Source organism: Plectrocnemia conspersa, unplaced genomic scaffold (assembly GCF_051122295.1).
Source record: "Plectrocnemia conspersa isolate PC_06_02 unplaced genomic scaffold, ASM5112229v1 ptg000009l, whole genome shotgun sequence".
In the NCBI taxonomy this organism is placed as follows: Eukaryota; Metazoa; Arthropoda; class Insecta; order Trichoptera; family Polycentropodidae; genus Plectrocnemia; species Plectrocnemia conspersa.
This window is the reverse complement of record NW_028277173.1, coordinates 17,626,367-17,642,085: the sequence shown is the minus strand read 5'-3', so window position 1 is coordinate 17,642,085 and position 15,719 is coordinate 17,626,367. Positions and strand designations below refer to the sequence as shown.

General features: G+C 33.0%; 4 protein-coding genes across 6 annotated transcripts in view; 1 reads left to right on the top strand and 3 right to left on the bottom strand.

The window, feature by feature from the left end:
- The window catches only part of l(2)k05819 (transmembrane protein 94-like protein l(2)k05819), a 605,947-nt gene that overhangs the window by 546,828 nt on the left and 43,400 nt on the right, over nt 1–15,719 (bottom strand). The window lies entirely within an intron of this gene.
- Nucleotides 4,201–7,504, bottom strand: Trm1 (tRNA methyltransferase 1). 2 transcript variants are annotated; one of them, XM_088192243.1, is made up of 9 exons: nt 7,170–7,504; nt 6,918–7,105; nt 6,623–6,851; nt 5,686–5,834; nt 5,448–5,616; nt 5,161–5,381; nt 4,960–5,097; nt 4,723–4,890; nt 4,201–4,675 (listed from the first exon to the last, which is right to left on the bottom strand). In XM_088192243.1, the coding sequence occupies exons 1-9, from the start codon at nt 7,485–7,487 to the stop codon at nt 4,672–4,674; spliced, it is 1,584 nt and encodes a 527-aa protein (XP_088048369.1). In that variant the 5' UTR covers nt 7,488–7,504; the 3' UTR covers nt 4,201–4,671. The 2 variants fall into 2 exon arrangements, with proteins under 2 accessions (XP_088048369.1, XP_088048368.1); XM_088192242.1 differs by having other exon boundaries at nt 4,201–4,658.
- LOC148232113 (ribosome biogenesis regulatory protein homolog) lies at nt 8,917–11,274 on the top strand. Its single transcript, XM_088191465.1, has 5 exons — nt 8,917–9,139; nt 9,225–9,497; nt 9,585–9,804; nt 9,871–10,133; nt 11,056–11,274. Exons 1-5 carry the CDS (start codon nt 8,970–8,972, stop codon nt 11,222–11,224), a joined length of 1,095 nt encoding a protein of 364 aa, XP_088047591.1. The 5' UTR covers nt 8,917–8,969; the 3' UTR covers nt 11,225–11,274.
- Nucleotides 11,269–14,731, bottom strand: Drep4 (DNA fragmentation factor-related protein 4). 2 transcript variants are annotated; one of them, XM_088191467.1, is made up of 4 exons: nt 14,558–14,731; nt 13,541–13,670; nt 13,289–13,477; nt 11,269–13,173 (listed from the first exon to the last, which is right to left on the bottom strand). In XM_088191467.1, the coding sequence occupies exons 1-4, from the start codon at nt 14,657–14,659 to the stop codon at nt 12,560–12,562; spliced, it is 1,035 nt and encodes a 344-aa protein (XP_088047593.1). In that variant the 5' UTR covers nt 14,660–14,731; the 3' UTR covers nt 11,269–12,559. The 2 variants fall into 2 exon arrangements, with proteins under 2 accessions (XP_088047593.1, XP_088047594.1); XM_088191468.1 differs by having other exon boundaries at nt 14,669–14,731.

The window sequence follows — 15,719 nt, the reverse complement described above, 5'->3', positions numbered from 1 at the left end:
TTCAACTTTGTTTAGAAACAAAACAAAAAATAGCCAAACGGATTACCGATATCGAAAACAGTTACGTCGGCCATTAGTCATCGGTTATTGTGATGGCGGAATTGTCTGTAATTTTACAGTCAAGTAACTTGCGGCCGATGGCTCCGAACAATCATTTAAGATTAGATTCGTGCTCTCAATTACCTCTTGGGTCTCTATAAACGTGGACCGATTCGAAATGGCTCACAAATTATCGGTAGACATTTTGTAATACGGTAATTTAATAAAAATCGTCGGATAGCAGAATAACTTGGCGGACTGCAAGTGAATTGTAATCCGATCGGATTTGTTTATTTAATATGTTTGCAGTTCGCTTAAATTTAAAGAAATGCAGTTTTACATTTTTTATGACCTAAAATATGTTTAGATTAGTGGTATGATATTTAGGAATCTATGAATATGCTTCTCAAATAAAAAATATTAGTTGAATTTATCAATTTAAAATTATATGAATTTCTGTAAAACCTCAATTAGTCCAGTCAAATAAGGGTTTAACCTCGGAATGAAAGATAACAAGCTGAAATTTTGCACAGACCTTTGTTTTGGAGTTCTAAAGATAGGGTAAAAAGTCTCATAAGATATCGTGTCTGCTAATCAAGATATTGAAGGTCAAAGGTCATAAAAATCGTTTTTATGCAAATATCTCACCTCCTTTGCGTTGCATGTCATTAGATGTTTTACAAAACTTATAGAAAATAAAATTTTCTACAAGTTTTTTTTTAATTATTTCTTCGTATGGTTAATGGTTTTCGAGATATAGCGCGGGGAGTGGGAAGCGCGCATCCGTTTATACTATAAACGGATGTAGTAGTTCACATAGCGTTATCCTATAAACTTTATAGGATAACGCTATGTGAACTACGGAGCCAGAGCTACCTGCACATTTTTCCACAGTTTCATAGGAAACATCGCAAATTGTTATCTGCTGAATGAACCCATCTAAAGCATTATAGCTTTCAATCTCCATATCTTCAAAAATCATCATCGATAATGCAAAAATTAATAGCGTATGGCCTCAGATACTTCTTGCAAAAGCGTGACCATCCAACATTTTGTCGACAGAATTCGAAGCATAAATTGTACTGAGAGCTTTCTTGATTCAGCTTCCATTCATTATATACCCTATGCATCCAATAAAAGACATAAGCATATGAAAGCCTCCTAGTTTCACAACTACTCTGGACAAGTCTGAGTTAGCATCTGAAGCTGCTACGATTTCGCGTACTTTTATGTACAACGGCTGATCAAAAGTTATTAAGCATGTTCTTTGTTCATGTTTCTTGGCAGTGTTTATAGTACACTGTAATGTAGTGTAAATTGTGTCCATATTACTCGCAGGATGATGAATAAAAGTAAGAAACAGAATCCGAGAAGTTACAAAGTTCTCATTGTTTTTGTAAGTTGTTCAATAAATCCATTCCACCCTGGCAACGGTGAGATATTTTTCCACTTTCCGTACATCCACAACAAATCAACTACATTAAATATTTGTTCGGTTAGTTCTTCTACATCATTAAAATTTCGAACTTGAATCTCATGCTCAATCCGGGTACGACATGATTTTCATACACTAGAAGGGGTATATGTGATAGTGCTGCTAACTCCTTTGCACTTGGTTTTGTTGTAAATTTCTTTATGCGGTCATCGGATATAACTTCAGATTTTGAAGTTATTATTTTTATCATTCCCATTATATGAACAGTATTATAGCCATCAAGAGTATAAATATTTTTCTGCATTATCCGCTGCATACTGTACTAAGGCACTTGACTCTGATGGTTGATTACGAGGCTGTGGGTGATAAACAGCAGAAATTTAACATTTTACAGTATCACTATATGAAGCGAAAAAACCTAAACTTGACAAAACATCCAAAAGTCTTTATGGATGTTTGGCCTATCTGTATTTCTTCTATGAAGAAATACAGATAGGCCTATTAATAACTGCGAAGAAAAGGACCGTTTTCGTATGGAAGTCATTATAGCTGTGTATTTCGTTTTAAAATGCCCCGTCTTTCCTTTTCTGTTCTTTATAATAACTTCTTGCAGAAAATGTAATAAAGTTTTCGGAATTTCTTCATTAATATTTTACTCGGGGGCGGATAGGACTTGGTCTCAACAACAGAAGATCGAATATCTTCTCTAATAATCGCCGCAGCAGCTTCCACTACGCGCAAGTGTTCTTCTTCCGAAGTGCCTTTTTTATTTTCATACCAAGCTATGGATAAAATTTAAGCTTGAGCATCGCGAAAAGAAAAAATAGGGAATGATCCAATCTTCGTTGTAATTATAATGTCAGTTAAATATTTTTCTCTTAATTTGGAAATGATCTTCTTATCATCTGGTACATACTCCGTAAGGACATCATTCAACTCTTTCAATTTTTTCGCACAAATTTCTAGTCGAGCAATATTTCATTCATAATTCCTAATAATACAATAAAAAAAGTAATAAAATTATGGTTCAAACGACTTGCCGAGACCACTTTTTTCACGATTGCTTACTTTTTCAAAGCTTATATCAAGTTAAGCAGGTAGAAATACTCGCTGGATTCTATAAACGGATGTACGCCTCCCACTCTTGGCGCTATATCTCAAAAACGGTTAAGGATACAAAACAAATGTTATAACCAAACTTGTAGAAAATGTTATGCTTTACAAGTTTTGTAAAGCATCTAATGACGTGCGACGCATAAAATGCGAGATATTTGCAAAAAAAAAACAAATTTTGTGACCTTTGACCTTTGATATCTTGATTAGCAGACACGATATTTTATGAGACTTTTCACCCTGTCCTTAGAACATCAATACGAAAGTCTGTGCAAAATTTCAGCTTGTTATCTTTCATTCCGAGGTTTAGCCTTTATTTCGCCTTATTTGACTGGACTAAATGTGTTCCGAAAAAAATGATAAAATAATAGAATATCAACGAAAAACAAATTTCACTCGAATCATTATTACTTTTAGATGTACTCTGAGATCAAATATTTTAACTAGCATAAATATTATTGTGAGATATTTTTATTTTAACAAGAAAACTGTTGTATTTAAAACTGCTGAATAAATCAGTTATCTATTCAGTGAATTTCCAAAAGAAAGGTTATTACAAGTAGCAAGGAAAAAATAAAATATTTTACTAATTACTGACAAATTGTCGGTGCTTCAGTATCTTTTTGGAAAAATCGCATGAAATTGTTTCCGCTTAATCAGATTATTTTTAATTATTGAAAGAAAACAAAAAAAAAGATTCATTTGACACGGTTATTAGATCGTCCTGTAATTTTTTGTTGCAAAAATAACTATTACATACCTGTGCAATCCTTATTTAAACCTAATATTTTATTATTTTATTATATAATGCATGTTCATATTATTAATTTTATGATCTCATTGATTTTAGTTATTCGCAATTTTCGACATAGATTTTTCTGTCCAAATTCCCTGTTTGGAATCCACGTCAAAAGCGTTAATATTAAGACTTTTTATAACAATTTTACGACTTACATACAATAAGTGAGAATGAATAAAGTATCTCTAAACCAAATTTTGACCAATTGGAGAGCGCACCGTCGCGATTTTATTGCTTTTGATTGTAAGATGTATAAATTGTGATTCAAGTTGACACGCAAGAAGATTTAATGCTTCAACAATCGATGAAGTGGCAATAGCCATTGTTGGAGTACAATTTGAATTATGCAAGATCGTACATTATTGTCGAAACGATCGTCTTCAAACTGTTGCAGAAACTCACCACTTCTACGATGCAATACAATATTGTTCAATTTCATTCATGTCATTTTAATTGAATAAATTAATTGATATCGAACTTCAATCGTATTTGATTAATTTATATTCATATATACTTAAATTTAGCGAAGCATTGCCGGGTCCGATAGTCGTTATAATATATAAATGGAATAAAGTTTACTTTGATGAACAATCAATCGATTGTCTTCATGTCTGCAACACTTTGCGTTAACGAAATTAATATGAAAGCAAAAATTTAACACAAAAAACGAACTAGATGACAGACCATCAATTTGCCATTTATGTAATTAATAAAATTATTATATTTTAATTTGTAGCACTAAATGTACATATTTAATCTAAATGTGTTTTCAGTTCATCCCTTATTTTTTAAGCTAAAGGACATTAAAAGAAAATTTACAGTGTAAAAAAATATTTTTATTTATTTATTTCATACAAATAAAAAATCAGTATATAGAATTCTATGTAATTATTTCGATATGGGGTAGAAAAACATTGAAATAAATATTTGACACTCATTATGGAAGTACTCTTGTATCTGAAACACTAATTAAAATATGTTGACTTGAAATGTATTATAAAACGTAATCATCGATAAAAAACTATTCATAGCATTAACGCTAACAATGATGACTCAATAAAATATGTCAATATTAAAAAATAACATGATTTCCATATATGTATAATATATAAAGTATAACAAAGTTATAATTTTTCAGTCATTATTTTCTTTTGAATTGCATCGTCATCATCAGGCGACCTGTCTCTTTTTAAACCGCTAGCGTTATCAGTTTTACGTATGCTCTTTTTGTTCTGGTTCTTTTTACTCTTTTCCATCTTGTCTTCGCCAACTCTAAATTAAAAATTTATCTATCATCACAAACAATTGAAATTAACTCACATGTAAATAAGTTTACTTAGCCGTAGCTCTTGTTCCTGGTCCCCAAAATGGAGTCGGATTATATTGAAATCGCAAAAATCCTTGCTTTCTACTATCAGGATTCGCGTCGTTTCGTTCTGTGAAATCAACGCTTGATACTATATCTTTCGATAGTAAAAATAATCCTGGTGTTCCTTCTCCCAATCTAAGAACGATTTAACATTATAATCGTTACGCCCAATTCAAAGAATTTTAAATTTTAATATTTATATACCTATCTTTCTTAACCGGATGCATCTTCTCCCAAGTTTTTATCACGTCCCACATAAAACTTGCTGGTGCATCAGTTTTAATCGACGATTTGCAAGCATGCGAGTAAGAAACTCTGAATCCACCATTCATGAGAGCGGATCTAAAAAGAACAGCAACTTAATACACAAATAATGTATTATGCATTAAAAAATATCACACATACCTCATTTTCAACATAGGCATCATCTCCACATGAATAATCGAACATAATCTTGCAACCGAGTAATACAACGGTACGTCATGCAACTCTTCAAGAACCATATATAACAATCCTTTTATCCTTTTACTCGTAGAAAATTTCTCTGAATCATCGTCAACGATCTTCAACACTTTCTCGACGAATGATGGTTCATGCAATGGACCCGTCCAAATTGGTCCTCCCATCTGTAATAATAATGAAGAAAATAATTCACCAGATAATCCTATTGAACACCAATTGTTTAATCTTACGTGAAATCTATGATTGCAATGTTCACAGTTGGGATTGACGGGTGGCGCGTGAGGTAAACACGCCTTCAACCTTCCAGGGTCAGAAGGAGACGGATTCGGTTTAAACGAACCGAGCGCTTGAAGCGAAAACGTCTCACACCCCACGCATTGATAAACTATGCTTAATTTACTGCAATGAAATAATTAATAAGTACGAATGCTTAATGTTGATAAATATGTTATGAGAATATAATAGTACCTAGTTGATTTCTTACAATGTACAGGTCCCGTAAAAATTCTTACGAACACTCTTATATAAAAATCGGCCGATATGCTCAACAATGGTACGATATACCGACCGTACCTGTTGGCGTGAGATTCAATACATTGTAATAGTATTCGTAATCCCTGAAAATACAACAGACAGATTCAATAAATTATTTAATTTATCGTAAATTAATTTTAAAGGTCGGGCCAAAGAAACATGAAAATATTCAAGTTGGTACAAAAGTCACTTAACCCTTAAAAAATAATAACTGTTATTATTTAATTTTACATTTAATTAAAAATGATTAAGTTTTGATCCCTGAAAATACATAAGAGGCATAATGAAGCAAGATATGTTTTTATTATGTATTAGTAGCTAATCGAGAAAAGGATTCTAGAGCACAAATGATTAAAATTTAGAGATAAAAGTGTAATTTTATATTTGGTTGTAATGCTGTTTCTGCTAGGGTCCATGTGACATGACAGAGTTTACCGAGCCTCGGTTAAACTAGCAGTGTGTTTAAAACGCCTAATACATTAAATGATTGTATCTTCTGTGCAAAAAAGGTAAGGCTGCTGAAATTCATCACAAATATGTTTCTGTATATGACATTATATTTAGCACTGCAAAATATATTCATTTCTGGTTCACGAAAGAGTACTTTTAGTGTTGCCTAAAATGAACATTTTATTAGCTTAACTATTCGAATATTAACTATATTTTTTCTCAAGGTCCTAATGTACAACTGAGTAAAATTTTAATTGGGTGGCATTTAATACAATACACATTAAAACATAATATTTAAATGCAGAATTTAACGAATGGTCAAGTGACTTAAGGACCATTCTCTACGTACTTACATATTTGTTTATATTTACATAAAACTATATTCTACAGCTTTCTTTATATATGTGTAAATATAACTCACTTGTTCATGACAAGCTTTCGTCTTAAGACTAACAGCACCGTATTTAGAATAACAAGTTTCCGGAGAGTTACCAGCCAAGACCGCCATATCGGTAGCCGTTACCAGTAACAAGCCTCCGTCTTTTACGCACTGAACAGCGCCGTCCAAAAATATCGACGGACAACCATACGGATCCAAATCCAATATAGTGAACTGATTTGGATACCTACGATTCTTGTACATGAAGATTCTACGAGCACAATTTAAGAATATTAAATTTAAATGTAAATAAACCAAAAGTATACGCTATATTTACGTGGCATCTTCGTGGCTCGTTTTTATGATATCGTCAACCTCGTTCAGCTTGACGTTTGTCTTAATACTTTCGACGGCTTGTAAAGATATGTCATTTGCAATTATCTCATCGATATTTGGTATCTCTTTAGCATATCTGATGCTCCTCAGTCCGGTGGCTGAGAGCGCCTCCAATACTGTTATCTTTTCCTATTAAAACATTATGTATATTCAATATGCATTATTCTTACGATTATTATTTTTATTTATTTACATTATTCTGTTGATTTGCATTCTTGAGGCCTCTCTTCTTGTTATCTGGCTCCACTCGGTTCTCATCTTGGGATCGTAGCTCGTCTATGAACGCCCTGATCACTAGGATACTCAAATCGCGATTGAATTCCTGAACGGGATTGTAAAACACTCGATCTGACGTTAAAAGCAGTCTGGCTTTGCCTTCTTCCAAAAACTTATTTTTCGTTTCTTCCATAAATAATTCTTTTTTCTTATTAGGCGGGACAGTATTAACCAAAGATGCGATTGTTTTGACGATACTTCGACAACAAGCCCACGTGCGATATATAAATGTCATTAGTGACAGTTGCCAGTGAAAATAATTTGGCCTAAATATGACGACTATGATTTTGTGTCAATAAAATTGTTATTAAGCTTGAAAGATTTTAAAAACTAATTTTGCCAACAATAAAAGGTTATATAGGGTTTAAGAATCCTTTTTTATTATACTGGTTTAGTTGGCATCACTGCACACTCACACACATTCATTCGTAGTTTAATCCGCTTCGACCAGTGACTTTTTTATTATAGCTTTTGAATCTAACCATATGCATATGAATAAAGAGTTTTTTATTGTTGGTAATTTATTATTGGTAATTTTCTTTAAATGTTATATAATGAAATTTTTGAATTTATCTTCATTTCAATAATTATTTCTGTACACAAACCATGCAAGTACGATGTAAAAAGTCCACGGTTGCCTCTTCCGCAAATTGTCTCTTCAACTTTCTCTTTCATCCATATATTTTCCAAAAAAATATGAATTTAAAACAAATTAAATAACACACTATTTCGTTAAATTATTCGAAAATAATTGATGAAGTTCACAAAGTACGCCGAGGAAAAAATAAAGTTTTTAAAAATTAAACCATTTAAAGTTATTGCATTCATTTAATTTTAAATCACTTTATTTTACAGTGTAGTCGTATATAAATGAAGATTTCTGAGTTTGTTTGTGTTCGTTTTCGTATTTAATTTTTATTATAAATAAAATTAACTTTTAATTGTATCGAAGCGGGTTAAACGTCAAACTACGAATTTGTGTGCATGTGAGTAATGCAGTGATGCCAGCTTAAACCAATAAATGACGCTAAATCCCTATATTACAAAATATGGTTTACCCTCCCACTATTTTATTTTCTTAGATAAATATGATAGTAATTCAGGATTTAAACTTTTACTTGCAAATAAAACTAGAATTTTGAAAAGTAGTCATTCTTTACTTAATGCTTATCTTAGTGGGTTGCCACCAATTTATTATTATAAAAATATAAATATTGAAAAAATCAACAAAACTAGAATTAAATTGATTAAATTGATAGCGGTATTGCAACCAATACCGCGATTATCTTCGAACGTGATAGTGCGGTAATGTAAAATGATATTTCTGCATATTTTTTGCAAATATTTGAAGAGACTATTTAGTGGCCACAAAATTTGCAATATGATGCTAATAGAATAAATTTGATACAAATAATATAATAAAATGTTTGCAAATATATATTATTATAGTTTTTGACGCTAAGTAATGATAGGATGAAAGGTAAAAAAAAGGTGATATATAAATTAAAGTTAATTTAATAATTTTATGTTTTTAATAGTATTTAATAATCGATTTGAAAGATAATTTATAATAAAATTTGAATTATCTTAAGTTTCATTCAAATTGTACATTTCGTCTACTGGTAACACTAAAGATCTTTAAACATATTGAAGCGTGCAACACCACTTGTCATGTCGCACGTGTGCTTGCGACTGTTGCGATAACCTGTCAATCGAAATGACAGCGTTGGAAGAGCAAACGGGGGCGCAGCTCGTGGCGGCGGCCCTATCAAAAACTGCAGCCCGCGGCTACAAGCCTATCGCAGTAGAAAAGCAGTTGGAACCTCAAATTGACCTAGGCACGTTGCTCTTCATCGACGCCGACGATTTGGATACTAAAAACTTACAGTAAATACTATTTTATTCATACCACCTCCCACCTCCCTTATACAATACACCCTGATCGTTGCCAAGTTGCATTTTATAATTTCAGAAAAGATAAAGACGAATATTTATTAAATTTAACGAGGAGTAATACGCAGTTATTGTTTAATAAAATATGGGAACTTCCAACTGAAAGGATAGACGAGACAGTTGTTGTCAACTTACCTAAACCGGCGTTCGGATTGCCGAGGGCTCAAAGAGTTCCAAAACCGAAACCGTTGACTAAATGGCAACAGTTCGCTAAAGACAAGGGCATACAGAAGAAGAGTAAACCGAAAGCGTCGTGGGACGACGACTTGCAGAAATGGGTTCCAGCATACGGGTAATGAATCATATATTTTACTATAAATATGAAGAGAATTTAAGTTGGCCACTAGCTATCAATATTTATGTTAAATATCAATTACAGATACCAACGAGCGTCGGCCCAAAAAGACAAAGATTGGGTATTAGAAGTGCCGAAGAATCTAGACCCAATGACTGACATGTTTGCTAAGAAGGCAGATGCTAAATCGGAAAAGGTCGCCAAGAACGAGCTGCAAAGAATGAAGAACTTAGCCCGAGCTCAAAAAGTTAAAGTTCCCAGAACAGGATTTCCGGTCACTTCCGATAAGGCTACGTCTTCGCAGGTTCGATTTTATCTTTAAATAATTTTCTTTTTACTTGATGGATTACATCATTTATATTAATTACAGCTAACAGCCGCAATTACAGTGGCAAGATCGGCCACTGCTTCAGCTGGTAAATTCCAAGATAAACTACCGAAAGAAAAAGACGCCAGAGGAAAAGAAGCTACGCCCCTCGTCACCGGCGCAGCTAAAAAGAGAAAGGCGCCAGCTCCGGACATATCGACTGAAAAACAGAATAACTTGAGTTTGATAGACACGATAGTCAAGAAACAGCCTAGGCTCGATGTAAATCTCGGCGTTACTAAGGAAATAAATCAAGAACAAGCAGAGTGAGTATATATTTAGTATACCAGCTTCGTCTGTTTTATTTTGTCATCACTTAAGTTATTTTCATCTGCATGGCATTAATCTCTCAATCACCAGCATTGTGACTTACTCACTGTTATGGCGAAAGCAATGTGAATTGTAGTTTACCTATCTATTATATATAAAAAAACTTTTGTTGATTTAGAAATTTGCAGAATGTGTTTCATCCTAGTGCAGTGGTGTAACTAAAAAAAATTGACTAGCATGCAAAAGTTACCAAGGGCCCTAATTTTATTTTTTTTGCAAAAATTAAATTAATAAACTTACAGGTTTTAAATCTCCTTCTTCGCCTTTACATTTTCAAATTCCGCAATCATATCTTGCAATGACATTTTTTGAGATTCTTCATGCTCAATTGCTAATATAGTTTGATTGAATTTCTTTTATAATCTAAAATACGTTTCAGAGAATTTGCTTTCCATAAAATTATATGTTGAAATTAATACGTTCGTAAACTTTTATTCACATCGTTTGTGCCGCAATGGGTAAAACGTATCAATGTATCTCCTCATATCCCTAAAAAGCCTCAACGTCATATTTGATAATAATCATGGTACCTAGTTTATATTTTATTTGCGAGCGATATATTTTGTATGAGCGTAGTGACAGCCCTGGCGCTACTCAAGAAACAAAAAATGTTTTCGTTTCAGACGATGTATGATGTAAGACTTGATGTAAAAATTTTCCGTTTTGTATAAGTGGATTGTCTAGTTATTAATATATACATATCTGGCTATTCTCTTGGGGCTCCCTGATCCCAAGGACCCGCATGCGCTGCCTGCTCCCGTGGCATAGTAGTTACGCCACTGTTCTAGTGTTTCATTCCCGAATTATAAACTTGTATATATGTGAACTATTAATTAAAAAAATTATTAATTATTTCAGCCGATCGGATGAGAAGAAAAGTTCCAAACCAAAGGCGGGTAAACGCGTCGCTGGTAAAGGCGGTAAAAATACGTTCAGCGGAAGCAAAGGCAAAAAAGCGGGCAAACCAGCAGCCGGAAAAGGTCAACGAAACCCTAGCAAAAGGAACATTGGCAGAAAAAGGCGATGATTCTCATCTGTATATTTTTTTTAAACACATTAAAAACTCATTGAAACATGCTTTAAATGTATTTATTGCACACTATAAACTTATACATGTCTACGTCTAGCTAACAAGCAATTTGATCACGCTACGTTCGATACAATCGAAACGATTTACATCTATACATAAGATGCTGTACGAGTTGAAAATTTACGCTAATAGCATCGAATACCCTTTATCAGTAGTCTTAAAAACAACGTTGGGTTTACGCAGTCGACAAAAATGTTACGACTGCGATGACCCTGAGCATCAACATGATAACGCCAGAATATCGATAGGAACTGCTTATAAAAATGACTCATTCCGTCAGCAAGTATAATAAATATATCTAAAATTTGGCACTTTGATAACCAAGCATTTCTAGTTCAGTAACTGTAATTCATGTAAAGGTATGTATGTAAATATTACATAAAAAAAGTTATTCTTAACTATAATGGAACCTAAAGAAACATAATTTATAAGCAGTGTAAAAATATCCATGATAGAAACATATTGAGTATCAGTCTATATTATTAATAGCAATAACAGATTATTAACAATTTTTCAGATCCGTCTTAATATTCTGGCTATAATAACGTTAAGGCTAAGAATGCATTATAGTCACATATGCAGTAGACCCCCCAATAACACGGTAAATTGGAGACGTGCTATTTGGGTGTGTATAGTTGGGGGACTAGAAAATACTCATACAATTTTTTGCAATACATACGTACGAATCAGGCGTGTGTAGCGAGATATCCTTTGGCTCACTCACACATAAAGTAACAGGCATCCTTAATTTACTGTGTTATTGGGGAATCTACTGTATTTAATTAGAAAAATGGTACACATTACCTATAAATTTCCATCATTTTGTACCCACCAAATAATTCTTTATTACAAGATTAAATTAGTGGAGATAAAATATTTTTTGCCTCGCACCATTTCAAAATGTTTCTCAGGTATATCTAATTACAAATATTAATCAACGTGTGCATTCTTAGCCCAAAAGTTTTACAACAAAATTACCTATGAAACAGTTAAACTTAACATACAACATGCCCTACAATTCATGAATTAAATCCAATTAATAAAAATATATTAACATTATCTCGGCTTGTTTTAAAATCTCGCTAAATCGACTATCATCAAAAAGTTTACAAGTTCAAAAAATATATATGTATTTTAAAATACCTAACATCTTATATTATCACAAATGAGATCGTTATTCAGAAACAAAACCATCTAACCGAACAGAGTACATTTGAAAGTTAAATTTAAGAGCGTAAAAGCCATGGTCGTTGCGGAGCGATTCACACCGTCCTAGTTCTGCCTGCAGTATTTGCACACGATGTATATATCCTCGAAAGCGTCGTGTTTGCACTTATCGTGGCATATTTCGCTCACCAGTTTCAGGTTTTCTCGGGTGAAAAGCAGCTTATAATACATGTCCGCCGCTAAATAGCCGTCGGAAGAGATACGATCGCACCTACAACATTTGAACGAATCTTTGTTGATTATAGATATAGCTTTTGATATGCTCGGGACGATCCCCCGCGACATTTCGACGGCGTGATCCAAATTCCACGCTTTGAAAATAGTCCTCTCTTCTCTGCTAGCGTACGGATTGATAACCTCTTTCTCCGAACAGATCCTCTCGTTCCATTTGCCTTCGCAAATAAAGTTACCACTCTCGTCGCAAAACTTCTCGCTGCTATCGCTCTTCCTGTCAAAGTAATACGTGTGATAGTTGTGCGCTTTGAGCAATTTATCTATGTCGCACCAGAAGTTTTTTATTTTGCCATGCGCCGGACTCCTCAGATCTAGATATTCGTCTCTCTTGTTAATCGGCATCTTAGCTCTGCTCAAGTAGCTCTTTATTCTCATTTCGGCCCTCGAAGCCATATATTCTTCTTTGGTGTTGTATTTTTGGATTCCTGTGATAATTGAATATATTAGAATGGACTAAGATGTGCTTTTCTTTCAATCGTGATCTAACCGAGATGTTTATAAAATTACAGTGACTTTAATTTCTGATGAAACGAATCTTACCTAAAAACCATTCTTGATGTTCGTCTCTTTTACTCAAATGCGATTTACTAGTGAATTTGTTAGGATCGAGCTTCAACTTTTTAGCCAATCCTTTGAGTAATTCCGGATTAGCCTTGAAGAAATCTTTGATTATCCTTCCTACTTCTAAATAATTTGTCGACATGCATTTTTCAAACTCTAAATCGACGTCTGAAATTAAACAACGTTAATTGACTTAAGTACAACATTATATAATAAATATTTATAAATTACCAGTTTTAACAGTCTCATCGTCGTCGATGATAACGAACAATGTTTGAGGTTTAACGGTTTTAAAGTACTCCTCGTCACATATCAACGTGCCATTCTCAGCTATGTAACATTTGCAGTTATCATAACTTTTCTAAAACAAAAATAATAAATTTAAAATATTGCGCCATCAATTCACACATAAAATTTTTAAATAATACACATAATGTAATATTTTTTAAACATGTCAATCTGAAGGCTGCTGTTGTTTATCATAAATAAGAACATAAAACTGCGGCGTGTTATTTGTCGAGGTAACGTATGTCATGTTAGATATCGAATAGATTTAGAGATTGGATTCATATAGATATATTGTTGAAATGGAATTAAATCTGATGAACCAGACTTGTCAGGCAGAGTTAAGCTCCAATTGTAGTAAGTTTTAGGTAAATTTCTTACGAAATATATCTATTGCGGTGGGATAAAAAAATGTTTAATGCAGTATCATCAACTATCACCAGGAGATAGTCAGTTAAAATGTTTATCTATACAATATACATTTATGTAAGGTGACCAGATTTTGAAAATATCAGAGGACACTAAAAAATTTGCAGGAAGTAAACAAAATAATTGTTTCGGTAATTTTTGTTCATTTAGGGATTTTGCGAGAGCTAGTAATAATAAAAAGGTCACCTCGGACAATTTTGGTCATGACAGGCATGAAACATGAAAAATTTGTCAGCTGGGCTGATTCGACATGTTTTCGTAATGGTTTAAAAAATGAAATAGGAAATTACATTCTATACAAATGTATATTAAGTAATTTATGAATGGCTAAATGTTATTAAATTGATCAGCCTAACTTTAAATTAATAATATATTAAAATAGTAAAAAATCGTTATATACATATGATAACGATCATAATTTCCATTAGAAATGTGATTGTATCGACATTTTGTAAATAATATATTTGTACGTCAATATCGCCGGTCAAGGTCGAAAATACGATGTAAATAAAGAGAAGAGTCGAGTCGAAAGACCTGTAACTTGTCACAGGCTTTGCGCTTGAAGGCCTCGAAGGTGTCGGCTGCGATGCCGACTTTCCTGAGACGAGCGTTGTCGGTAGCTCTCCAGCCTGGCATTTCTCCTACCGTTTATCGCCCAGTTAATTCAGAGTCCCTGACACCGTTGCGCGCGCTTCTCCCATTTCCTTCAAATAGAGATGTTCTCGAGTAACTGAAACGTCATAAATTGTAACTAGTCTTCCAATTTTTTCGAGTGTATATTCCAATTATTATTATCAGATTGTATCCCTCAATTTTTTTTTCTTCTATGTTCTCCTTGAATAAAAAAAATTCAAAATCACCTTTTCCTAGTGTTCTCCATTACTATTTTTAAAATCTGGTTACCATATTATTGTCGGTAACCAGACAACTACACACATGAAAACTGAACAAAGATAAAATTGCACACAGTGCCAAATGAACACAAACTATTAAATAAAAAATAAAAAAACTTTGAAATAGTATGAATAAAATAAATTATAAAGAATTCGTTTAGATCATTTAACTATCATGATCCAACCTTTCATAACTTTATGTATTTTTATTATATCATGATCAATTTATGAATATATTTATTGATGTGTTAAAAATATTGTAAATGTTTATGACAATGACAAAATGAGAATTAGTAAAACACAATATTAACATAAAAGTAACCCGTAATCGTTTTTTGAGTACGATTGAATTGCTCACATGGCAATTGGTCACTGAACGATTGCTCATGCGGATTATTGTTCATTCGAAAATTGGTCACAAATCGATCGCTCATAAGGCGATTGCTCATACGAACATTACTCACACAGTTTAACTATCACGCGCCCATGCTTTGTCAGAAAATTTCACAAGAGAGATGGGTGAGTATATCGGATGATGAGTACATATATCACCCTTTCTTTCGCACGGGGCGAGATGCGCAAATTAAACTTGAGGTTAAAATACGAATCATATAAAATAAATACTGGCTATTCTTTATAAATACTGCCTAATGAACTATAATAAATATTGAACTGAATAAATACTGAGTGAAATAAATGATTTTGAGCATCTATCAAAAGAATTCTTACTATTTAATATACCTTCTGACCGGTACAATTTAAATTTTACCAATTTAATATAATTCTGACCAATGTACTCTGAC

Coding starts and splice junctions, on each gene's coding strand:
- Drep4 (XM_088191467.1), bottom strand. CDS start 14,659: ATGCCAGGCTGGAGAGCTACCGACAACGCTCGTCTCAGGAAAGTCGGC. Junction 13,671..14,557: donor AAGCCTGTGACAAGTTACAG/GTCTTTCGACTC, acceptor TTTTTGTTTTAG/AAAAGTTATGATAACTGCAA. Junction 13,478..13,540: donor CGATGAGACTGTTAAAACTG/GTAATTTATAAA, acceptor GTTTAATTTCAG/ACGTCGATTTAGAGTTTGAA.
- LOC148232113 (XM_088191465.1), top strand. CDS start 8,970: ATGACAGCGTTGGAAGAGCAAACGGGGGCGCAGCTCGTGGCGGCGGCC. Junction 9,805..9,870: donor ATAAGGCTACGTCTTCGCAG/GTTCGATTTTAT, acceptor TATTAATTACAG/CTAACAGCCGCAATTACAGT. Junction 10,134..11,055: donor ATAAATCAAGAACAAGCAGA/GTGAGTATATAT, acceptor TAATTATTTCAG/CCGATCGGATGAGAAGAAAA.
- Trm1 (XM_088192242.1), bottom strand. CDS start 7,487: ATGACATTTATATATCGCACGTGGGCTTGTTGTCGAAGTATCGTCAAA. Junction 5,382..5,447: donor ATTGCAATCATAGATTTCAC/GTAAGATTAAAC, acceptor TTATTATTACAG/ATGGGAGGACCAATTTGGAC. Junction 4,659..4,722: donor GGAACAAGAGCTACGGCTAA/GTAAACTTATTT, acceptor TTTTTAATTTAG/AGTTGGCGAAGACAAGATGG.